General features: G+C 45.6%; 2 protein-coding genes across 13 annotated transcripts in view; both read right to left on the reverse strand.

The window, feature by feature from the left end:
• The window catches only part of LOC101827059 (O-acyltransferase like protein-like), a 47,351-nt gene extending 38,813 nt beyond the window's left edge, over nucleotides 1–8,538 (reverse strand). The window contains exon 1 of the mRNA XM_040741686.1: nucleotides 8,226–8,538. Coding sequence (XP_040597620.1) covers nucleotides 8,226–8,373 — 148 coding nt within the window. The 5' untranslated portion in view covers nucleotides 8,374–8,538. The remainder of the gene's footprint in view (nucleotides 1–8,225) is intronic.
• Nucleotides 8,539–16,982: 8,444 nt separating this feature from the next.
• Nucleotides 16,983–25,892, reverse strand: part of Znf532 (zinc finger protein 532) — a 118,183-nt gene continuing 109,273 nt past the window's right edge. For all 12 annotated transcript variants that reach the window (XM_040741693.1, XM_040741691.1, XM_040741695.1 and 9 more), the window contains 3 exons: nucleotides 23,725–23,837; nucleotides 20,800–20,947; nucleotides 16,983–19,468 (listed from right to left, as the gene is read on the reverse strand). In XM_040741693.1, the coding sequence (XP_040597627.1) occupies nucleotides 18,974–19,468; nucleotides 20,800–20,947; nucleotides 23,725–23,837 (756 nt within the window). In that variant the 3' untranslated portion in view covers nucleotides 16,983–18,973. The remainder of the gene's footprint in view (nucleotides 19,469–20,799; nucleotides 20,948–23,724; nucleotides 23,838–25,892) is intronic.

A 25,892-nucleotide genomic window follows, 5' to 3' on the forward strand; every position in this document is an offset into this window, starting at 1 on the left:
GTACTGCACACATGTCCTATACACATAAAATATTTTTTAATTTTAAGTTAAAAAACTTCTAACATGTGATTCCATCTCTAAAATATTAAGAGACACTTGTGCCCCTCCCTTCGGCTACCAGACTTTGGAGACAGTGGACTCTGAGAAATCAGACTTTTCCCAGAGATCTCATGCTGGGGGAAGGAAATTGAGGTGGGTAAGAGGGAGCTTGTCTTCTGGAAAGAGATTTCGCACAGCTGGTAACTTGTTAGACTACCTTGCTGGGGAGACTACAGCAGGGACGATGATAATGAGCTGGACCATTTTGGCCAAGGTCCTGAGCTTTTGACTTCATTTTAAAGATGGAGGATAACTGTACTCCTGGGAATACAAGTGAACATATGCATACACAGACCCACAGACACACAAACACAGACACACACAGACACACACACACACACACCACAGGACTCCAGGCACAGCCCGCAGAATCCAGGGGCTTCTCTCAATGCTGACATCAGTTTCTTAAATGCAACTTGCCTTCCTTCCTTCCTACTTCCTTTATTCCCTCCATTCCTTCATTTATTCCTTCCTTCCTTTATTCCTTCCTTCCTTTACTCCTTCCTTCATTTACTCCTTCCTTCCTTTATTCCTTCCCTTTAAACAAACCAAGGTTTCAATAGCGCCTTCTTGCAAGCTAGGCGAGCATTCTTCCCACTGAGATACAGTCCCAGCCCCTTCTCTTTTTCTTTGTACCAGCTCCAGATTAGTTTTTTAGCTACACTCCATTCATTTATTTGTGGGAAGAGGATAAAGCCTGAAGAGGCCAATGGAGGTCAAGAATATTTCCTGGGTGATACTAATATGTAGCCTAGTGTGTCTTCTCTGACCACTAAGACTTCTGTTTGATTCCTGAGCAGGGCTTCAAAGGGCCCCTCACGTCCTGACTTGCCCTCTGGTCTCACCCTCCCAGTCACAGCCAGAACATTCTCTTTGCTCCAGTCTAAAGATGTACCAAGCTAACACTTGTTGACCTTCGAGCTTGGGCTGTCCCTCCTCCCAGTCCGCTGGCAATAACTGAGTCATCCTTCAAGTCTGGGCTAGAGGACTCACTCTCCCAGGAAACAATCCAGCTTGCTCAGTGTGTCACACCGACAGGTGTGTCATCACTGTGTCCCGTCTGTCTCCCAGGCAGGTAAGATTGTGTCCTGTGTTAGTCAGTGCACATCTTAGAGGTGGAACTTTGTGGATGTTGGCTGAATTGGCTTAAACTCTGACAAGGTTAGTCCAAATGTCCCAATCCAGCTCCAAAAAGCTATTTTGAGGTTGTCCCTGCATCACAAAATACTAGATGCATTCGTTACAGATTGGAGTGGTTTCCAAATTACGTTTCCCAGCTGGGTGGTGGTGGCACACGCCTGTAATCCCAGCACCTGGGAGGCAGAGACAGGTGGATCTCTGTGAGTTCCAGACCAGCCTGGTCTACAAAGTGAGTTTCAGGACAGCCAGAGCTGTTACACAGAGAAACCGTGTCTCGAAAAACCAAACAAAAAAATTACTTTTCCCATCACAGATCTCCCTGGGTTTGTAGCCTGAAGTATAAGAGTCTGGAATAGTAAGCGTGGCAAGGAAGGAAACAGAGTGGGAACACTATTAAGCTTTAAGCCCTGAGGCAGAGTCGACAAGGCACACGTCCTGGAGTCCCCAGTCCTTCGTGGACGCTTCCGTTCTTGCTTCCTCTCCTGATCGCTTTGGCAGTCTTCCAGCTAAGTGCTTTGGTTTTCAAATTGCATTGCGTTCCTTTCTGACTAAGGGCTCACATGACAAACTGCCCTTTTCTGGACACCGCCCTAATGAGTTCCCATCAAGAACCTAAGCAACACCATGACTTAGGCACCGTCCAGATCAAAAGGCTGTATCCTAGGGAGGGACGAAGGGCACAATATTGCACATCACCACACGTGTTCTGAATCATGTCCAAATGATTGAAAGCAACATGTTTCAATCAGCTGCACTAACTGGCAGATGTTCCCTTCTCCTGCAGTGGCGATGACATGTGGGCATTAAAATGTAGTTTCTGGACTTGTCTTCTTACAGCTCTGGGATCAAGACCAGGGCCTGGTACAAGTGAGGATGCACTCTGCTACTGAGCTCTTTCTAACAAGGTTTCTCTAAATGGCCTGAGGAACTCATCCTCCTGCCTCTGTTCCCTAGCTACCGGGGATTACAGACACATGCCTCTGTCCCCAAGTGTGGTGAATTGTAGCTTACATCACCATGCTCACCTATGATGAGGATATCTTTTAGCATGGAGCACATCATCCTATCACAGTATGGATGTTTTGTTATTGTTTTGTGTAGAATAAGCATTCTACCACTAAGCCACACCTTCAGTCCTCCATGGATGTTTGATAGTCACAGAACCTAAAACTTTGTAGGGTTCTACTATATCACCCTCTCTCTAGTGGAGGTTTTCTTGTTCTCTATGGTTTGGGTCCTGAGCAAAAACAAGCAAACAAACAAAACCTTTCCCAACAGACAGCTGGGTGGGTAAAACAGGCACTAGATAAACACTGAACAATCAAATAGATTGGCTGAACCAAAACTCCATTGGTAGAGTTCTTGCCTAGTATATGGAAGACCCTAGCTTCAATCCCCAATATCACACCACACACACACACACACACACACACACACACACACACACACACACACACATGCATGTGTGCAAACAACACAACAACAAAAAACCCATGCTATGGTAAACTGCAACAGGCTGCTTCCCAAAGGATACCTACATTCTAACAGGTTGGTGCTGCCCTGTGGAGTGTACACTATCAACTGCCCCCTCTGACAAGGGTCCCCTGTGGGGCTTGGTATCTAGGAAAGAGTCGGAAGCATACAGACAGGATAAAACAGTGACTACAGGAAATAAACGGCGAAGCCAAAGAGCCTATAGAGTCAAAATGGGAAGCTGGGCATCTCATCATAGTGCAGGCTAAGAGACTTGAGGTGGGGACCAGGATGTGAAGGGTTAAGACGTTTTTGGGGGGAATAGTGCTGTTTGGGAATGCTGTGAGAATGAGATAATCAGATCCAGACATGTACTATAGACTGCTTGGGAACTCCTGGCTACCCATCATCCCCCACCACTCTGTCTGAAGAAATGAAATGGAGACAAAATCGGAAGTCATGAGGTGTACATATGGTGTAGCTTCCACTCAAGGCCTCAGGTGTGGACAGCATCAGAAATGGGCAAGCTTGGACTTTGACAGATGACTGCAAACAGTACCACTATATTTTAGGCTTGGACCACTCACCAGAGATATATGGGCTTCTGTCTTTCCACTCCAGGCCATAAACACATGATTTAATTCTGCAGAGTATGTTTGGGAGGTCAGAACAGCCTGTATTAGCATCCGGCTTCTCGTTCTATAGCTGCCTTGACAGTCCCCACACTCAGAGGAGCTTTAACCTTAGAAACCTGTTCTCTGATCCTGGAGACTAGAAGTCTGAAGCAGGGACAGGGCTCTGGGGAGTCTGTTCCAGGCATCTTCTAGCTGCTGGCTGCTGGCACCTCTGCCATTATGGCATGTTCGTTCCCTGTGCCTGTCTATGTCCCGATTCCCCCTTTTAAGAGCAATGGTCCTTACACTGGGACCCACTCTAGCCTCACTGTTTGACTGTAACATTATTTGACTATTTACAACATAGATGCTATTTCCAAGTGAGAACTAGAGGTCAAGGTGTAAGCAAGGGTATTTTTGTGTGTGCATGCATGTTCATGTGCGTGCAGGTGCACAGGTATGTAAATGCATTTATGTGTGGGAAAAGACCAGAAGACATGATAACCTCAGTTGCCATTCCTCAGGCACTGTCCACCTTGTTTGAGATAAGGTATCTCATTAACCTGGAACTCAACAAATAGATTGCACTAGCTGGGCAGTGAGCCCCAACCAGGACTCTCTCTCTTGGCCTCCTCAGCACTGGGGTTATTAGTATGGACTACTAAACATAGGTCCTTCAAGAAAAGTGTTCTACTAACTAAGTTATATCCCTGCACTACAAACATATTTTTGTGAAGACACAATTGCGTCTACATCTTTCAAGACAGGCATATTATAATTTACACTGGTACAAAGGACATGTGGCACATGATCAGTTTGCAAGGGCTGCCATAACAAAGGCCACACGACCCCTTCACCAGCAGGTGTACTTTTCCTCACAGTTCTGCAAATTGGTGCATCAGGGATGGCAATGTGGGCATGACTGCTTTCTTCTGAGGCTGTCCTCCTTGGTTCAGATGGGCCCTTACGTGCACCACATACCTTCACATAGTCCTTCTTCCAAGCATGTCTGTGTCTTAACCTGGCAATGGACTGGAGATCTATTCATTTCATTTTAGCTTAATTTGCGGCAACACATTGTGATGCTTTGAGTAGGAGTTCAAAATACGAATTTAGAAAAAACACAATTCAATCTATAACACCACAGGTTACAAATAAAAATGAATTCTATAATACTCCTCAGTACAAATTCTGAAAGAAAACTGGTTCTCACAGACTGCTTTCAATGAATTTCCTGTTCTCTTGTAACCACGCCATATGGTTTCTGCTCACCAACAGGTGTAATCCCAGCATGAACATTGGTGGTTGTTTCATTTGCCTTAATAAATAATACAAAGTTGAAACAAAATGTATGACAAAGCTGCATGCATTTGTGCTTGATTTGAGCAACTTATGTACTGAATCTGGTAACAGATTGATCACTAAAGAGTGTTCCCTTTTTTTTTTTTTTTTTTGCTTGTTCAGTATTGAAAAATAAAGGTGTCCTAACTTGCAGCAACTTCTCGGTACCTTTCTAGCATGCTGACTCTGCCTCCTGATACGATGTACCCGACGATGGAGGTAGAAGGCCAGTGTGGAATTGCACAGCGGGAATTGCCACTGTACTAACTCAGTCCAAGCCAATAGCTTCCCCATCATAGACTAGCCTGGGTGTGTAGCCCAGTGATACAGCACCTGCCTAGCTTGTAGGAGGCTGCTAGAAAGAAAAAGAGTTTGCCCTTTAATCCATCCTTCCCGTTCAGAGTCTCTCTAGACCATCACCCTTTATTTTCTACAAGACCCAAGCATCTCCACATAGATTTCAAGGGTCTTCTTGCCATGCATTCCCTCCAGCCCTGGCATGTAATCCAGCTCCACACAACCCAAGCCCATTACCTTGGCTTTGGATTGGATATGGTATTTTAAAGTATAGTTATGCAATAAAAGGCACAAATAACAGAAATACCTGTGTACTCATCACTCTGATTGAAACAAATAACCATGAGCAATTATTTGAAATCTGGTATGGCCCCAGCTATACTCACCCTCACCACCACCGCCATGCCAACCCCAGACTGCAGGTGGATGCTGTCATTTAAATACCTCCCTTAACACTTGCACTGCACACAACTAGCAGCAGACAGCTTTTATTTCCTTAATTGGTTTAAGTTTAGGTACTTTATTCCCCCTTGACGCCATCTCTCTGGCTGGCTGGATACTGATAGACGTACCTCCCATTCCTTTTTGTGGCTGCACTTTGTCTTGGTCTTTTCTGGTTGCATATTTTAGGCAATGATCACAGGTAAGGACTTGGCAATGTGAAAGCCTTCACCTGGAGGACTATCTTTCATGGTATCAGAAGGTACCGTGCAAGCTTCCAAAGGAAGGAAATAACCACCAGTCCTACCCAGCTGTGATGCCCGTGAACCACAGTAACAACCAGCATGGCATGATAACCCTCAGGGTGCAGAAGTGGCATGTGTGTGTACCTTTGCACTAACCAACAGCTCTCTGATTGGACTTAATGCCTGCTTAAAAAGAGGGAACTTGTACCTAGTACTGGAAACCTAGCCAACCCCTCAGGGCCAGTGAGGTCATGGATCTTGGAGGAGAGTCTACAATCACCACCTTACTAAAACAACATAGTAAGTACTACGTATTTGTCTTTATACCCACAGACAAATATAGTCTTCACGCCTCATCAAGGAACTTCTCTTTGCAACAGAAGGAAACCATTAAAAAAATTAAAAAAATTAAAATGCAAAGTTGAAGAGCCCAGGCCCAAGAGATACATCTTCAACACAACTACCAAAGCTAAACTCAGGGAACGTTGTGGAAATAGGGCAGAAGATTGTAATAGCCAGAGGGTGAGGGAATTTGCTTTGAGAGTGTGTCTTCTAGTAATGTCAGAAGCTACACTCATGAAGTCTCACCAGCAGGACTGCATAAACATGAGATGAACACGAATGATACCAATAGACACACTAAAGTGGTGTGAACCCTATACAAATAACTAAGGAATGCTGAGGGCAGGAGAAACAGTCTTCCCCAGGGATACCAATTGGTTATCCAATACCAAATGATCAGTCCTCAAAACATACGTACAAGTAACATCATGCAGACTGAGAAAGGTTACATTTATGTATTTAGGAATATATATGTGGGCAGAGACAGGGGAAGGGCTTTGGAATCAGGTGACATGGGCTCAAACCGTAATTCTACAACGTAATTCACACAAACACTTTGCATCTCCATGACTCTGTATCCTCCTGCACCAACTAGACAGCAGTGACTTTCCCTTCCCATGAAGGAGATTTGAAAAGGCCAAAAGGAACAATTCCTACACAAGGTTCTAAAGGGTATCCACTGCTAATGTCAAAGTACTCACTCTTCACTCCTCTTATTTTTCCTTCCATATGCCCACCAGGAAACTTCTGACGAGAACCACGGTCAATAGCACATTCTGTACTAAAAATCTCAGACAAATGTCAAAGCAACTGTGCCAAGCCACAGTCACTACAGACAGACACATTTATCCATTGAAATAAACTGACAGTCATCTACCCCATCATGTTTGGGGGGTATGCAGGCGTATGTACATAAATATGGAGACCAAAGGACAACCTTAGTGTTGTCCCTCAAGAGTCATCATCTTGATTTGGGGAACAAGTGTTTCACTGGTCTGAGACTCGCTGCAATCCAGCAACCCTCAAGAATCTACTCTCTTTACTTCTCCAGAATAGGAATTACATGTGTGGACCACCACACCCAGCTTTCTTGTGTGGGTGCTGGGGTGGAACTTCAGTCTATTGCATAGTTAAGTACCTCATAACTGAGTTGTCTCTATAGCCTGAGAAATTTCCATTTTAATGAAAAGAAAAATGAAAAAATTAAATTCCCAGGTACCTTTAGACAGAACATGGGTAGGGCTCACACGGGTAGAGACACTTGCAAGGCCAACAGTGTTCACGTGGCTGTGACTGTTGATGACTATGTTGTGCTGCTACCTCAGTCCCAGAAGCCTGTGCCTGCCGTCACACCTTCTGGAGTCTCTGGGACAGTTGCCTGGCTCAGTTGCAGCATCCCCTATTACTATCGCCAGCATTGTTATGGAACATAATCAATTCCAAAATAGCACTTAAACAATATATCTGTTGAATTAACTGAGTTCATATTTTGCCACCATTTCATCAAATCCTGGGCTATCTGACCCTGTGTAGAACAGGAATTGCTTCAGATGTCATGGCATTTTGAATTACCCAAATGGTCTATTTTTAATCCCTGTTATGATACAGGTGGTTTTAAATACAGAACAAAGTGGCTGTGTATTCTAAATGGAAATGCATATGTTAGCCTATCTGGCTTCAAAAGGAGTTTTTACGTTTCTTGTTCCATCAGCAACAACAATGAATCTCACTCCTGGAGAAGGCACCCTTGATTTCAGCCTCTGTTCTGGCAGAAAGGTATGCATATAATTTTGAGAAACACACAAAAACCCAATTCCTTGCCAAACAAGGAACATGCAAAGAGGTCTCATTGCTCACCTGAGCCCATGCATTTTCTCACACACACCTTCGAATCTGCTACCATCAGCACAGAACAGAGGAGCTGGTTTCACTAAATAAGAAAACAACTCACTATCAGAAGCAGATCAAATGTCTCAAAAAGGAAACAAACCCAGGCTTGTCATGCAAAGTAAAATGCTATTGATTTCATTAATTAAGTACACAGTATTTAGGAACAATTCTTCCATTACAGCAGCATTTCTAGATTGACTTAACAGACTTCTGCAATGGGTTTGCCTTCTCTTTCCTGCTTGGTGCCTTTTAAAATTCTCAAGAGTTAGTCTAGAATGCTTCTAGCAAATATGGCAGACTGTTCTATGCTTGGCCACAAAGAGAGACAGGGAAACCTACTTACTTCTCAGAGCGTAGTCTTTGGGCTCCAGCGCATTCAGATCAGAAAGGAATTCATCAGTGTCTTGCATGCACTTGAGAGAAATATTTCTTGCAGGAGAAACAAAAGGTAACATAAAGTGCAGGCCAGCCAGCAAAGTGAGGGCCATCATTTCTCAATCTGCCACGACTGAACTCCTTTCTTAGACAAAGAGCCCAATATTTATGAAGCCCTTGTCTGTAATGTGTTGGGGGTAAATGTGACGTCTCTCACTGCTTAACAAGCAAAGAACAAACCGCATCTCCTCAGCCACCTGCAAAGCGGACAGATAAACCATGGAAACCAGTTTATATACAATTTGTTATTGTCCGTGAGACGGCGCTGTGGACGTGGTGCCGCTGGCCACCTGGCTTCCTTTAGTTATGCAGATTAACGTGTCCAGGACACAAGAATAAGCCTTGGGTTGTCTCTGGGTAGATGGTCTGGTATATCTCTCTGGGTTTTTAAAAAACAAAACATGTTGATGATGTGAAGTAGCAATATTTGGGCTTTGACCAAGAGTTATGATAAATCCAACCTGTAAAATGGTTGGCTGGATGTTAAGTAAAGCCGGGCTTCTCTGTGAGCAGCAGGTAGGGTCATACAACTCTCAGTGGATTTACTGGACTCTGAAAGCAGTGTCAGCCTGGGCGTGATGCAAGTGTCCACAAGAAGGAGTTCTCGCTCCAGGCAGATATACACACAGCCACACTCTAAGGTTTAGAACACACATCTGGGAAAGGAAGTGATGCTGGTTGTTGGTTGAGCTTTAAGAAAACAAAACGTGTGGGTCACAGGTAAACATGCTCACTCGAGAAAGGCTGTCTTTAAATAGTAGCTGCTGCGCCTCCACTTGAAGAGTGACATAGCCACACACCTTGTTTACACTGCCCAAATACATCTGTGGGGAGTAGAGACTCAGTTGTACATGCTTCCACATGTTTAAAGCATCTTCTACCATCCCGGGCTGCTCGTCTGGCCTCAAAAGGGTACACACATGTGTACTCATACACACACACACACACACACACACACACACACACACACACACACACACACTCACACTGTCTCTGTCCTCCTTTTGATTCCTTTGTTCTCCTGGGTCACTCTGTCTGGGGAATCCTACTCGCCATCCTCCTCTGAAGCTGTACTGGGGGGAGGGGAGGGGGGTGCTGGAGAGATGGCTCAGTGGTTAAGAGCATCGACTGCTCTTCTGGAGGACCCAGCACCCACCTGGCAGCTCACAGCTGTCTGTTACTCCAGTTACAGACACCCTCATACAGGCATACATTCAAGCAAACCACCAATACACAAAAATAAAATAATTTTTTAAAATTATAGTGTTTATGTCTGGACATGGTAGTGCATGTTTTTCAACACCAACACTGAGGAGACAGAGGCGAAAGTTCAAGGCCAGCACGGCCACATAGTGAGACCCTGTCTGAAAAATTAAAGGTTGTTGTTGTTATTGTTGGTGGTGGTGGTGTGCGTGTGTGTGGTGGTTGTAGTGTGTGTGTGTGTGTGTGTGTGTGTGTGTGTGTGCGCGCGCTCGCGCGCGCTCACAGTGTGCACACATGTGGAGGTGGAAAGCAACTTTGGAGGACTCTGTTCTGTCCTTTTACCTTTGTGAGGGTTCCAGGTCTTAGACTCAGGTTGTCAGGCCTCTGTCACGGAGGAGTCTGTTCTCTCCATTTACCTTTGTGAGGGTTCCAGGTCTTAGACTCAGGTTGTCAGGCTTCTGTCACCCTTCAAGCCACCTCACAGCCCAGTTTCAACTTACTCTCTAAGTCACTCTTGGCTCCTCTAGGAAACCCTCGTGGGCTCCCTCCCATGAGAACAGCCACTTCCTCTGCCTCCACTGGCTCTGCACACTCTGTAGTCACGTGACAAGGTTTACTCTCTAGCTCTGTCAGACGCCAACTCAGTTTTTTAAAATTCTTTTTTGGCATGGTTCTGGGGATTGAACCTAGGGTTCCATTCCTGTTGGGAAGCACTCCACTAGTGGGCCCTCATTTTACTTTTTAATTGAGACAGGGCCCTACCAAGTTGCCCTGATTGGCCTTGAACTCACTCTATAGCCTAAGCAGTCCTTGAATTGTCATCCACCTTCTTCACCCTCCCAAGTAACTGGTCCAGCCCCCTCAGGAGCTAGCTCAGTTTTGCTCTCTGTAAAAATTATGTAATTACTGCCTCCCATAGGTGTTTGTAGGATGGAGTTAGAGTTCAGGACGCTCGAACACTTAAACTCTTCAGTCATAAGCATCATATTACAGTTAGTTTTCCATGCCAACTGGTTTTGTTTTTGCTAACCACCTCCCTTGTTTTGTTTTGTTTTATTTTCAAGTGTAAACGGTACTGGGGTCATGGTAGAATGCAAGAATGATGTCCTAGGTTCAATACCAAGTACAGTGCCCCCACACCAAAATGAAGAGGGAATTGGAAACAACAATGATGACAACAAACAAACAAACAACAACAACAAAAATGAGGCTTAGCTAAGTTGAATATTTATGAATGGTTGAACAGAAATGTCTTGGAACCTTGGATTTATTCATTAAATAGTTGCTGATATACACTCATCAAAAATCGGAATGACTGGGGCTGAGGCCATATAGCTGAGTTGGGAGAGCCCTTGCCTAGCATACAAAAGGCCCTGGAGTGAATCCTCAGCATCCCAAACCAGGTGTGGTGGCACATGCCTGGAATCCCAGCTCTGAGGAGATACAGGTAGCTGGATCAAATGTTCAAGACCAGCCTAGCTACAGGACACAGTCTCAACAAACAACTGAAACCCTACTTTTGGATAATTAATGGTTTAAGGTCCTTCCAATATTTCTCCCAACTCCTAAAAAATTAAAATTGTGACTAGTCGAGGCTTAAGGAGACCCAGTCATTCGCAAGGGTATTTTAGGCCCCTGATTGATGCAAGACACCACGCTGGGCACAAAAATAGGACAGGAAAATAAACATAGCCTTCCTTTCCTGCCAACTGGCCCTCATCCATTTCCTGAAGCAGCAGCCATCAGCTGACCAATGTTCTGAATGCCAAGGTCATTTCCTTCTACAGCTGGCTATGCAAAATGAAAGGCCACAAGAACTCATCATTTGGAGATGGGCTGGGGGAAAACAAGGACCTGTCCTTGCTGACAAAAGTACATGTCATGTGAAGGAGAAAGTGTCTCTACTGCTCTGGGGTGGAGATGTGAGAAGAAAGGTGACTTTGGATTAGGAAGCAAGCAGAGCTACAGAAAAGCTGAGACGCTCATCCAGAGTATGACAGACAGTCCGCAAAGAGACAGCTAGCACCAGGCAGGGGTGATGCTGCAGAGAAAAATAAGAGGGAGGTTAGAGTAGCCAGCATGTGTGCAGCTGACTGGCATCCTTCCTCCTTCCTCCCTCCCTCCCTTCCTCCCTCCCTCCCTCCCTCCCTCCCCCTCCCTCCCTCCCTCCCTCCCCCCTCCCTCCCTCCCTCCCTCCCCCTTCCCTCCCACCCTCCATCGATCCATCCATTCTTCTTCAAAACAGGATCTTGCTAAGTGGCCCATGATCTTCCTATCTCTCCTTCCCAAATGCTGGGATTTCAGGACTGCCCCATAACCACCCACCGGCAGGCTCACGGTTTAGACAGGGAACTAGAAAGAGCTCTTGTAGCAGAGCTCTTCTGAGCCGAATAGAAAGATGGGGAAAGCTTTCCTGGGAATAACTGTGGGAGAGCATTGCATGGCAGAGGAGGGGCCGAACAGCCAGGCGAGGTTGTACGATGGGAGTGCAAGGGATGCATGAAAAGAAGGGGGATGGGTGGGAGGAAGCAGTGGGAGATGAGGTCCTTCCAGTGGCAGGATGTGGGGGAAGGAGATGGGGATCAACTTCATTTGCAGTTATCCTGATGGCTCTCTTCTAAAATAGCCAGCATTGGTATGTTGCTTGGCGGATGTCTTATTCAGAGGGCAGCAGAACTTAAAACTTCAGTGTCTTATTCAGAGGGCAGGAGAACTTCAGTGCCCCACAATGTAAGCATTCAAGATGGCTCCGAAGATCCCTTTAAAAATATGCCTGCGTTTGCGTCCATGGCCATGGAGACTAGAAGAGGGTATAAGGTCTCCTGGAACTGCTTGCTGTTTATGAGGCACCCAACATATGGTGCTGGGAGCCAAACTCAAGTCCTCTACAAAAGCAACCACTCAGTAACTAAGCCATCGCTCCAGCCCCAGCTCATGGATCCCTTCAAGGTGACCAGCCTCTTTCCTGCTAACCCAACAAGGGCAACCGATGCAGTCATGGCCACCAGCACGGATACATTTCAAATGCCCCCACTTCTACAGAAGAGTCGAAATAGAATGAGTGCCAGGTGAGCGATCTTTTGGCCTCCACCGGAGTATCCACATCTTTCTCCTGCCAAGATCCACACTACAGCAGGTTCCCTAGGGCAGCTCTGTTTTTTGTTGGTCCTTATCAGTCTCACACTGTGCCCTCCAATCAGTAGATCTGTGCCTGCCCTGCACTCTGCCACACATGATACTCTCAGAAATAACTGGTCTGGTTAATCCTAACATGACAAAAAGATCAAAGAAAAGCTTGGACTAAGCCTACAATTTCTGGAACTAAGGGGAATGTCTGTCATGGGGGACTCTGAAGGCAGTATTTTCCCACATAGTCTTGCAAATGAGGTGGTTGTTCTTGTGTTTAGAGACAGCTGTGACACAGAAGTGCAGTGCAGGACTCTCAGAACAGCCCCACGATAAACAACTTGCTGCAGAAAAAGTCAGCCGAACAACGGTTCCTTTAAACACTGTAATATATGAGTGATATAAACAGTGTCTGGTTGTGACTCGGAGCTAGCCTTATGGGCTGAATTTAGAAGCTGGCAAAGGATGTTTTTCTGGGAAGCACTGTTCTATTTCCTCAAGTAAAAATATCCACTTGGGGCAAGGGAGGAGACAGTAGTTCCAGGACAAACCTGGTGAGTTAATACCTTGGTCCATCTTCACCCTACCTGGAAAGATGAAATACATGCTGGCAAGAAAACAGGTAGCCTCCGACCACTGCCTATGTTCTGGCAATGGACACGGCCTGCTCCTGCGATGCCTGTTACTGAGGGGCCCTGGTCCATGGCCGTCTGCCCCAAACTGCTTAGTCTTCTCATGGTTGAGGGCAGATCTGCACTTAGCCAACCCCCAAAGGCCTCAGCATCCCTTGCGCAGTGCACAGCTATGTAGAGCCCTTTCTGAATTCTCTTAAAAGTTAACCCTTTCCAGGACCTCGAGCAAGTCTCAGTGGTTAAGAAAAGCATATTCTGCTCCTGCAGATGACCTGAGGTCGACTCTCAGCACCCACACTGGGCCTACTCCCACAGCTGACTCCAGCTCCAGGGGATCCTGTCTTCTGGTTCCATTGGCAGTGCACATCAGACGTAATTAATTTTAAAGTTACATACGATTTGATAATATCATTAGAGTTAAACCCTTTCTAGAATGCTATGTTCTGCTGGGAAATTTACTAAAGCAAGATCTTTGTTGGACACCCTGGATCTGATCTTCCAAAGAAGGCAGAGAACGTAAGTGAGAAGAAGCCCAAGGGAAAAAAAAAGAGCTGGTTATAGAAGTTTCATCACATAATATATTGAGGGGGTTTGGTTTTATTGGAGACAGGGTCTCACTCTGTGGCACAGGCTGACTTTGAAATCATTACATAGCCAGCCCAGATCAACCTAAAAAACCAACTGCTTTCTTCTTGCCTTGACCTTCCAAGTTGTGGCCTTCCGGGTGTGATGTTTTGAGTGTATACTAAGATAATCATGAGAACCCATTAGCACTGCAGAGAGAGTTAAAGTGGGCGTGAAAAGAGAACACTCGGGAAGGGCTGGTAGTAACCAAGTTTCAAATTAACCTCATGTCCAAGCCACATAGACCAAGGCCCACGTATTCAGAATGAGTGTTTTGGGGTGGTGATAACTACAGAATTCCTGGCTAGTCTAGAAGTTCTTAGGAACAGTAGAGATGCACGTATTGCTCTACATTTTCCTCTCACAACTGCTCTTACTGTGGCCCACAGAGCTTGCTTTCTTTTCCTTTCATTTCATGTATCCAACTTCTTGATTTCCCTTTTACTTTCTAACTGAACATTTCAAGACTCCTCTTACTATCTTCACATGTTGTGGCCAGGAAAGACACTTGATGTTTTCAGTCCTTCCAAACTTGCTCAGACTTGTTCTGTAGCTAATATAGTAACTGTCCTGGAGACCACCTCCTGAATGTTTGAACGGATGTGTGTTCTGTTGGTGCTGGATGGAACGTATGGTAGATGTCTTTTTTTAGGTCTGTTTGGTCCAAAGTGTGACTAAAGGTAAATGTTTCCCTAATTGGCAGGTCTGGGAATGGCCCTTGTTGATCGTGAGGCATTAAAGGTTCCTGTTATTTTTGCAATATAGTAGCTTTCCCTCCAAATCTATCACCATTTCATTAATATATGTAGGGACTCAGTGTTGGGGGTGCAGTTACATTTACAACTGGTACAATTCGTTGATGAATTGGCTTTCTTACAGAATGCCTTTTATCTCTTTAGTTTTTGACTTTGCCTATTTTGCCTAAGTGTCCCCACCCTCTCTTGTTTCTCCCAAGTGAACACCCATCACTTCCAGTCTTTGTGTACCTGTAAAGGAGATTCTCCTGTACATAGCCTACAGTTGAGCTTTTAAAAATGTCTCAGCTTGCTGCTTCATTGGGGGATATGATGAGTCTGCAGACACAGCAGCAGTAATAGTTAAGACCTTGAGGTTACAGCGGCTCATGTGTTTTCTGGCTTGGGAGTTCTATTTCACTCTCTTCCTCTTGCTGTCTTCCTTTGTGGTTTAGTGGTTTTCCATTGTGGTGGCTTTGAATCCCCATTCATGTTTTGTGCATCTGCAGGTTATGTAATCACACCATTAGGCTTACAATTGACTCAGTGACCGTGTGAGGCTAATGGGGGGGGGGGAGGTGGAGCATCAAGGAGAAGCAGGTTGAAGGAGCCATTTAAGGAAGGTCACACTATGCTTGAAGAGGTCAAGGTTTTACCGGAAGACCCGAAGTTTGGAGCTCTGATCTGTAGCCTGCTCTGTGTGCATCAAGCCTGCTCTGTATGCATCACAGCATGAGAAACCCCGAGCATCTGGCGCACTGTATTTTCAGACCATCTTCCTGGGTTAAAAGCTCTACAAGTCATAGTAAGCTCTTCAGCACATTTTCTTTATTTCCCCTTCCAAGTGGGCATTTTTCTTAAGTGTTCACAGCCTGAGTCTATTATAAGTCTATTTCATGCTCATACTCGCTGCCCCAAGTAGTCAAGGAGAAATTCCAGAGTTGGTCAGACACTGAGATGGGTTCACACAGGCCCAGAGATGCTGGTGAAATGTCAATGCCAAGGGCATGGCAGGAGTGTACATAGTCTTCATCTGTGGAAGGAGCAGGAATCTGCTGAGGGTGCGGCCATGTGGACAGAGCCTGCGTGTTTCCTTTCTGTGTTCTCTATCACTTTGCGTCTATTCTTCCTTGGGGGTCGCCGTTACTATTACTAGTAAAACCAAGCTGCCCAAATAGAGGCACAACTCTGTCTTAAATGTGTATCTAAAACTCAAGCTCGTCTCAATATTTAATCTAAGCCTCCAGGAGAAACACTGGAATCGCCTCCACTTGAACTTTCTCAGCAGGCTTCTTTTTTCTTTGTCTCATTGCATGAAGCCCTCTCCTCCCTACTTCAGGGACTTGACTCTGCCCACTTAAGTCCAGTCCTTAGCCTGAGCTAGCACCATAGCTCCAGCAACGATTCCTGTCACAGCCATGTGCTGCCTTCCGAGCACATGGGGAGGTACTCTGCCTGCCTCTGGGAGCACGCCACTGGTTTTGGTCGATGACCTAGAGGACACACTGCTTTGACTGTTACTTCCGGGCCAGTACAATTAATTGCACTTTCCCTTTTCAGCTTCTGTCCCAGCGGGAAAGCGGAGTCAGGCATTACCTAGGAGCCAGACCGCCTTCAGCCTACTCAGAGTGGACACTGGAAGTAAGAAAAAGAAAAAATCTTGGACAAGCCATTTGTTTGCTGTATCTTCTCTCTCAAACACCTACACTTAGGACCCAGCATATGGATTCTTGGTCAGCAGTCTGTGTTAACTCAAATATGCATGATTTAATCAATGGTAAAGGACACTCCATTCTGACTCTCCCAGGTCTCTATTCCCCTCTGGAATTTCTATTAAACCAACACAGGGTTCTCTCATTTTGTCCTTCTTGACTTCTTCCCTGACTACCACAAACTGCAGCTCCTAGTCACTGTTGTAGTCTGAGGTACTGACCGTCCAGGTTTCCCTGCAGGGTGCAGCATTTGATGGATTTGTGACCAGGGTTTGGGTTTCTCTGTTTTGAACCTCTGGGAGTTCTTGTAATCCTTCAAAACGAAACATTTAACAGATATCAATTCCACACTATCAAACAATTCTGGTTATTCTACAAGTAGAGATCCTTCAGTTATCTTATAACGTGGGACTGCAGAGGTGGCTGAGTGCTTCACAGCTTGTACTACTCCTGCAGAGATCCTGCGTTTGGGTCCCAGTGACATGCCGGGAAACTGGTTTGCAGCCACCTGCAACTCCAGCTTTGTGGACCTGACACCTCAGGTCACTGCAACACCTGTGCGCTTCTCTTACACAGACACACACAAACACATAAGTTAAAAATGTCTAAAAAGCCAAGGTGCCCCACACAGAAGTTTGACTATCGTATTTCGCACATAACTTTATTTGTTGAATAAATGAATATTTGTCAATATGTACATAACCACGAAGAGCAAATACTAGGTTGAGAGCAAAATATTTGGGTTCTAATATGCAAAGCCACTTACCAGCTATGAGGGCTCAGGTGAAGAGCGAGCCTGAGCTCAGCTTCCCCAACTGTACTTCCTCAACTGTAGGCTGGACAGACCCACGTGGCCACCACGCAGGCTTATTGCAAGGTTCAAATGCGGGAACACGTGAAAGTGCCAATGAACACAACCGGGCGCAATACAGATGCGACAAGTAACAGTAAGTAAATTTCAAGTTGAAGAATATTTTCAATCCCTTGGATTGTACCGATATAGTCAACAGAAGGCGGCAGAGTAGCTAGCTGGCCACTGATGAGAACGAGCAAGCCATTCTTCAGAGTGGAAGGGATTCTGCAATATTCTGAAGCCTGTCCCGGTAAACGAGTCACTTCCCAAACTTCCAGATGTCAGAGACCCACCAAAAACTCTCCTGAAGAAACTCAAGGGCCAGATGTTCCTCGTTTATTTACATGTGAAATGGGTTGAATACAGTCACAATGGATGTAGTGAGCACACCCAACAGCAGCAAGACCTTTCAAGGAACTGCACGTTGACTACAGTCTAGCATGCAAGTCTATATACACAAATGGATTTCTTTGCTTAGGAAAACAAAACAAACAAGTACAAAACATATCTGAAGATAAATACAAGATATAAAATGCAACGGAAAACACAAAACAATAACCAAAATATAGAGCTTTCCCAGAGAACTATACAGGGAAGTGACCAGAGAGCACCTCTACAGTGCTCAATCGGGCGGCCATGACAGGGTGTTGAAACAACTCGAGAAGCCTGGCGGCTCAGTGCTTCGTCTATGGCCAATTGCAGAGTACAGGCTGCTGCATTGCTAGGTCGGTGGTAAAGTTGTGCATCCCAACTCTAAGTACCAGGACATTTGGCAGTAGCACCCAGAACAGGAAACACCAACTGCGTAGACAGCAAAGGGTTAAGTCAACCATGCCTCCATGTTCCTATCAAGAGCCAGAGAAATACTCATATTCTTGAAAGATGTGTCTCTGTAATATTGGTGAGCTGCATGACAAAACCTGACTAGAGAGCCACAGACAGGTCTGACTACCTTTCAGCTTTGACAGCAGGCTAGCCTTTTCTCAGCCTGTCTTACCACGATCTGTAAGACAGCCTCGCAAACCCACCCAGAAAAATCGCCAGCTGTTTTCTCCCCTTTATGTTCCCCTTCTTCCTCATTCTTGCAGAAGGATTAAGGATGCCTGCATTCCCTGTTGGGTTCCTGGCCTCTTTTACTCACTTTGGAGGACGAAGGGATCTGCAAGGTTGCTCCAGATGCTGTCTGGGAGGGTCTGGGCCATGTCCCCACCCGGGTGCTGTTGTCCTTGGAGCCCTCGATTGCTAGGAACAGGCACGCTAAGTGTGGTGCTAAGACACTTAAGAGTTGCTAGTGTTGTGAGACCCACAATCACCTACAAGTTATGTGGTGAGTTCTAAAAATTAAAAACACTAAAAAAGGCATGTTAGCCTGTAATTATTGAACTCATTTAAATTTTTAACATACAAAATGGTTGGTTTGAATTCAGGAACTGCCCCTGTTACGAAGGACTCTGTTTTAAAGAAACGGTACAAAAAAGGAAAACTCTAACCCAAAACAACAAAACTCAAAACATTTTCCACCAATACTGATACAAACATGTAACAAAGAGTATAAAAGTTATTTAAATATATACAAACTCTTTAAAACTCAAATACTGCCTTAATACTTACGGGGAGGGACACATTTGAGGAGGTGAGGGGGCAGGACAGAGAATATATTGCGACAGCTCAGACAGTACTGTTAACTCTGTTATACTGCAAACTTTTGGTAACAAAAAAGTCTTGTTTTCAATTCCTATGTGGATAGGGCTTTTCTTATGGAAGATCTGTGGCTATTTCTCAGCTGAACTCATTCTTTTGGATTTGATGAAGGCCATGCCATGTGTCCGCATGTGCGTGTTTAAGGCAGCTTCCGTTTCAAAAGTCTTGGCGCACACTTTGCACTTCCTGTCTGACACTGCGCCCTCAGCGGCCTCATCCTCAGGGCCGGGCTTATTCTCTTGCTGGCTGTCTTCCCCAGCCCCATTCTGCTTGGACACGGGCTGAGGCTCCTTCAGCTTGTGCACGATGAAGAGGTGCCTGGACAGGGAGACGTGGGATGTGTAGCAGAGGCCGCACTCCCGGCACTGGTAGGAGGAGCCATCGGACTTGTGCTGAGGGATGTGTTCATGGAACTGCAGCAGGTTCTCGGTGGTGAAGCCACACACAGCACACTTGTGAACCTTAAAGACGTTGATTTTCAGCTTTTTCAGTGGCTGGGTGATGGCGCCTCTGGGAGGCCTGAACTCTAAAACTGGTTCTTCCAACTTCCGCTTGGGACTGGGAACCTTTGTTGGGAGAAAGGAAGACAAAAAAATGATGCAACTGAAAGCGGTGGGCTCTGTGTCTGACAAGCAATGCCGGAGCTGCTAGGAAAACAGACACTGGATGCAGAGAGGTTCAAATCCCCACCATGGTCCTCCCTCCCACCCCCAGCAGGAAATATTTCCGTGCTTCCAGGAGGCACTGTGCAGTGAACAAGGAGCTCATGATCTTGGGCTGGAGGGGAGCAGCACCTCAGGCCCTCCACACCTCGAAGACAAAGCTAAGGCATGGAAGGGTTCATGCGAGAAAACCCTGGGAGGGGTCAAGTGATCTGGCATGGTCATGGAGGGCCATGGTGACAGGTGACAATGTGGACAGATGCCAGAGCAGAGAGCTAAAGCCCAGGTGGGAGCAAGGCCTGTGTGCTTAGAGGACCATAGGTGAGCAGACTAGGCCGAAGGAGGAGGAGCAGAGCACCTTGCGGGAGAGAACACGGACACATGCTTTCACATAACTAGAGGGGATTCCATGGGCCCAGCGCCTGCTCCTGGCAACTGTCCTTCTGGTTCCCGTCTCTCCAGGTCCCCTCTGGACTTGCCTTTTTCCTTTCCCCTGGCTTTCAAAACTCCAAGTGCCTCCACGTCCTCTGTCTAGGGCGCCACGCTGCTCTGATGGCCTACACCTGCAGCTACCTCTCACACACTTCACTTCCTTCGAGAAGACCTCTCCTAATGCCACACCTACCTAGCTGTCTGCATGAGGGCCACAGCAATGACTAACCAATAATGCATGCCTTGAGAAACTGCTTTAGCCCAAGTATGTTCTAGACTTTCCATGGCACCAAAGCCAGCAGTGACTGCTATGTGGTGCTTTCCGTATCTCCAACAGCAAGCAGAACCCTCAGCGCCTTGAACATGGGCTCCTGTATACACACAATGTCAGCCGACCAAGGTTCATTACCCATGCAGACAAGAATAAAGTGTGGTTGTGGGATTTGATCTTTCACCATTCCGATGAGAATCAAAGAGTCACTCTCAACACCTGCCACTGCTGATACAGCCAGTGAAAGCATCTGCTTAATACGTTTCATGGATGAAGAGACAACTTCCCTAAGTCAATGTATAAATTTATGAATTCTATGAGGAGGTCCTGTGTGTTGTTTCTGGAAGGATACAGAAAAATCTTAGAAAGGTTACTTTTCAGGAGCAGCTGGGAGCTGGGATGGGCTGCAAGGGGCTTACTGTAGTTTTGACAGTCTGAACTTGAGCCATGACTACAGAAAATGTAGATGAGGATGCACAGGGAACACACATCGCACACGTCACAGGGAAAGAGCAGAGCTGAGCTGTCTGACCTTGGCGTCTTCCTTTACGTCAGTTTCTTCCTCGTTGGCAGCCTCAGTCAGCTCTTCCACATCAGGGTCCTTGATGCCGTGCATCAGCTGTATGTGCTTCTCCAGCATCAGCCGCTTCGTGAACGTCCGTCGGGAGTCTGGGCAGTGTCTGTGAGCACAAGATCGAGAGGGGACTGTGGCTGCCAAGTGGTGCTCATTACAGAGGGACCTGGCTGACAGCGTGCGCGAGGCCCAGAAAGGCAAACTAACACTAGGGCCTCCAAATAAAATAAGCAGTGCTGCGGTGACTCTCACTTCCTAACGTGAAAAGGTCCTACCCCTAGGCTTTTGTAAAAGCCGTTGACTTGACTAAAAAGAATCTATATGCGTACATGTGCATGCCACATGTATACAGGTTCGGTCTGGAGCTAGAGTTACTTCAGGGGGGTGTGGAAGAGCAGCGAGAACTCTTCACCCCTGAGCCATCTCTCCAGCCCTCAGCTACATTTTGTGTTCTCACAGGAACAGCATACTTTGGTTCAGGCAGATATTTGTTTTTCTACACTTAGCTAAAGCATTGTTTAAGTTGTAGTTCTAGATGGCCTCAATCTTAAAAAACTGGAGAATACTAAATTTTCCAGATTTTCTTTAGTGACTCAGAGCAGCCCTCAGAATTTATGTAAGAAACGCCTCAGGCTGCAGGAGGTCCCCCTTCTGAACCCTTGACCCCTCTGAATTTCAAGACAGAATGTTAGCCTAGATTCCTCAAAGCACAAATGCAACTTGTGTTTGTACCTGGAAATGTTCACTCATTTGGTAGATTAAAATGCAGAAAGCATACTATCCATTAGAGGCAAATTACTTAAATTTTGTGCACTACAAAGATGATTCCCTAGGAAAGTTTTTTTTTGTTTTTTTTTTTTTGTTTTTTTTTGTTTTTTGTTTTTTGTTTTTTACGAGACAGGGTTTCTCTGTATTGTTTTGGAGGCTGTCGGTCCAGCCCGGCCTCGAACTCACAGAGATCCGCCTGCCTCTGCCTCCCGAGTGCTGGGATTAAAGGCGTGCACCACCACTGCCCGGCCCCCTGGGAAAGTTTTAATTTAAGAAACAGTCCTAAGAAAACAGTCCAGAAACAAGTTTAAACAAATTAATGAGCATAGCGACTATGATTGCTATATGTTAGACTTCAAGAACAGCACTGAAACAACTCAATGTGCTGGTCCACGCCTGTAATTCTAAAAGTAGGAATGCGGAGACAGAGGATTATGAGTTTGAGACCAACCTGGGCTAAAGGGTGAGAGCCTGTCTAAATGCAGCACCCCCAAAAACCAAACAAACAGAAAAACCCACTGCATTGTGAAGGGCGATAGCATCTCCTGTCTTTAGCAAAGGTATCTGGGGATATCTTAATGACAATCCCCAAATGCTGGTGACTTCATCTTAGAAGACCCTCTGTGGGATGGCAGCAAGAGCTAGCCCTACAGCAAATATTCTCAAGCCTAAAAGGTTTTTACTTTGAGAATGACTGTGTTTGTGTGTGTGTGTGTGTGTGTGTGTGTGTGTGTGTGTGTGTGTGTGGTGTCTGTGTATGTGTGTCTGTATATCTTTAAGAAGGCTCTGGGGATTGAACTTGCATTGTCAGGCTTATGAAGCACTTTGGCTCATTGAGGCAACTAACTGGCTCCCTCATGAGATTTTTGGCTAGCAGTAAATTAGCTGGGGAGAAAAAATTTCTTCATTTTACTGCCTTTCAGTAAAAGGGGGGAAAACAGAAAAGAAGAAAAGGACCAAAGAACGAAAAAACAGCAGCTGTCACAGAAGGCCCATGCCAGGCTTTTCTATCTTCTCAGCCTGGGACACGATGTGCCTGGTACATAGTATTAACACACAGACTCATGGGACGCTGTCATCACACATCATTCCCCTTTGATTTCCTACCTAGAAAACATTCCCTAAATACTCAAGGAACTGAAAATCCCCATTAATCTGATGGCCAATATCATATATGCCCTCACCATCAGATCTAAGGGACTGGCTCTAACCACCATCAACTGCGTTCCAAACAGGCTCTGTGGACTCTCTCTGCCTGCGTGTGTGCGTGCGTGCGTGCGTGCGTGTGTGTGTGTGTGTGTGTGTGTGTGTGTGTGTGTGTGTGCACACCATACATGTGCTTGATGACTGAGGAGTTCAGAAGTGGGCGTTAGATTCCTTGGAACTGTAGTAGTAAGGATTGTAGCCTACCATGTAGGTGCCAGGAATCAAACTCAAGCCTTCTGCAGGACAACAAGTGCTCTTGAGTGCTGAGCCATCTCTCCTGTCCCTCTGTGGTCTCCTATGAAGAGAGCTTTGTCCTATCTACTCACTGTGCATGTGGGTTGAGTGGGTGACGCAAATTTCCCACTAACGATAACCACAACCAGGTCATCTCATACTAAGAGACAATTTAAGGCTGACTACTGGTGGGTGAGTTCACACTGGCCCCTCAGCTCATCATATTTTATTTGATCTCAGCCAAAGGTCAAAGCGTCTCTAACGTAGGTGGTGGACTGCAGCCAGATGGCTCATTGGCCTGGGCTAGAGCTAAGTGTATAAATGGGTCCCCTTCTTAGTCTTCCACTGAACCTGAGTAAATCAACCTCAAATCTACATGGCAACATGGTCCAATCACTATATAAGAGCTATCTCATCCACTGTGTACCGGGGAAGTCCACCACACTCTAATACAAACACGTCCCACTTAGTAACAGAATGCAGTGTAAGCGTGTGTAAAGAAGAGCTGTTCGCTTTACATGTGGCGATGGAAACGCACACACTGAAGTGGGATACAGGTAAGATGCAGAGCCTAGACCCCAGAGCAGAGGAGGGAGCAAAAGCAAACGGCTAAACCCGGGAAGCTTTGGGGGCCACCATCCCTCCCCTGTGTGTGCACAGCAGACTGAAACTTACGAGCAGGCATACACTTTCCTGATGCCTTTGTGCTTGATGCGGTTGTGGCGGCACAGGCTGTGGGAGGAGCTGAACGACTTGTCACATTGGCGGCAAGGGTGCTTCTTCATTTGCTGTGCAGGAGAAAGAAAGGACCCTTAAGACTGTGGAGGCAAAAATCACCTGACATACCTAAGCTGGCATTTTGCAGCACTGATAACCAATTCTGGGACATACACATGCTGAGTAATTGTTCTGCCACTGAGCTACGGCGGCCCTAAAACAGTGTAAAAACTAATAAAACTATCAAGTTCTTTGAAAATACATAATTATAGAGCTAGACAGATAGCTCGGCAGTTAAGAACCACTGGGTGGTTAAGAGAGGACAGGGTTCAATTCCCAGCACCCACAGGGCAGCTCATAGCAGTCTGAAACTTCATTCCCAGGGGATCCAACACCCTCTTCTGGTCTCTCTGGGCACTGCATACATACAGTACACAGACACATTCAGGCAAAACATTCATACACATTTATTACAGAAAAATTTACAGTGTAGTACTGGGTCATCCAGGAAGAAATTCATTTTAGGATTGTAGAATATTTCACCCCCTAAATACTTAACTTTCTAACCCAAATATCTAGATATTTGTTATAGAAATATTATTTTCATGAAAGTTACTATTTTTAAAAGTAGACAATATGTGAAACATCAACTACTTCAATAACTACCAAGTAAAAACATCACTCAGTTTGTTGTAAATGGGAAATTGCCTTTTTCAATGTGCCATGTTAAAATCACTGGTTGATTTTAAACACTGAAAACCTTTGCTCCTCGGTGATTAAGTAACTGCCAAGACCCCTTCAGTGGGCTGACTCTTAATGTGTATGAGAGAATGTTTACATATGAGCTATCACACATAATAAAAATACTTTAGAACTACTGGCAAAAACAATTCTTTTCATAAAAGTTTCAGGTTGGGGATACATCTCCATGGTAGAACCCTTGTCTAGCACAAGGCCCTAGTTCAAAGCCAAGTGCACACACACACACTTCCCACTTTGGCTAGGGACACAGTTGTGCTAGTTAGATATCCCTCTGTGCAGGACCCTTGAAGCAAACTGGAAGTTTAATTTTAAAAGAGATCTTGGGCATGGCAAGCATTAAGTGGCCCCAAACCAAACTCTGCCATATCATAAGGGCTATCATTCTCCAGAATGGAACCAGGTCGACTCAGCCTTCATTAAATGGGGCTGTGTAGAATCAGTTCTCATTTGAGAGACGTTACTACTGGCAGTACAAATGATGAAGGAATACCCTTTTAAACTTAATCATCTAAAGTATGTGAACTGGCAAGCAAACATATTTAACTGGTGAGTCTGGCTCCACAGAACCAGAGGTGGGCTGGTACCCTGTCTCTGTGATTCACAACTGTGTAATCCCAAGCAGACACTCAGCTAACAGCAGCCACTCCCCGAACTGTGAACTAAGGTCCCAACCATGTCATCCTTGTGGAGTACCCTGTGGAAAACCCTGCACCTAACTAAGACTGAACACGAACAACTGAGGAGATACACAAAATTCTCCCTTCATTCTTCTATTCCATTAGCACAGTCCCATGTCCTTGTTTCGTTTTAAAGACTGGGGAGACAGGCTTGTTTTATTTATGAAATAAGCTCAGGCTGAACTCACAGTGATCCTTCTGCTTGTTCACTACTACGCCTGACCTTCTAAATAAAGCAAAAAAGGTTGGAGAGTGGTCAGAGGCATCTGGAACCCAGACAAGGGCAAGGGGAGAATCCTCATCTCCTTGTTAACAATAAAACTATCAATACTTTATGAGGAAAGAAGGAACAAAGAGACAGCCACGCACTGCCTCTGAGACAAACTGCCATATCACCTGTGGTGTCTGAATGAGAATGACCACCACAGGCCATTTGGAATATTTGCTTGAATACTTGGTCTCAATTGTTGGACCTGTTTGTCAAGGATTAGAAGGCATGACTATCACTGGGGGTTAGCATTGAGGTTTCAAACGCCATTCCCAGTGTATGTTTCTCTGCCTCCTATTTATGGATCAGGATTTGAACTCTCAGCTGTTCCTGTCCCCTGCCACCATGGATTCTCACCCTAAGCCCAAGTCAATGCTTTCTTTTATAAGTTGCCTTGGCCATGGTGTTTAGTCCAGCAA

The sequence above is a fragment of the Mesocricetus auratus genome, unplaced genomic scaffold (genome assembly GCF_017639785.1).
Source record: "Mesocricetus auratus isolate SY011 unplaced genomic scaffold, BCM_Maur_2.0 Super-Scaffold_6730, whole genome shotgun sequence".
Lineage (NCBI taxonomy): Eukaryota > Metazoa > Chordata > Mammalia > Rodentia > Cricetidae > Mesocricetus > Mesocricetus auratus.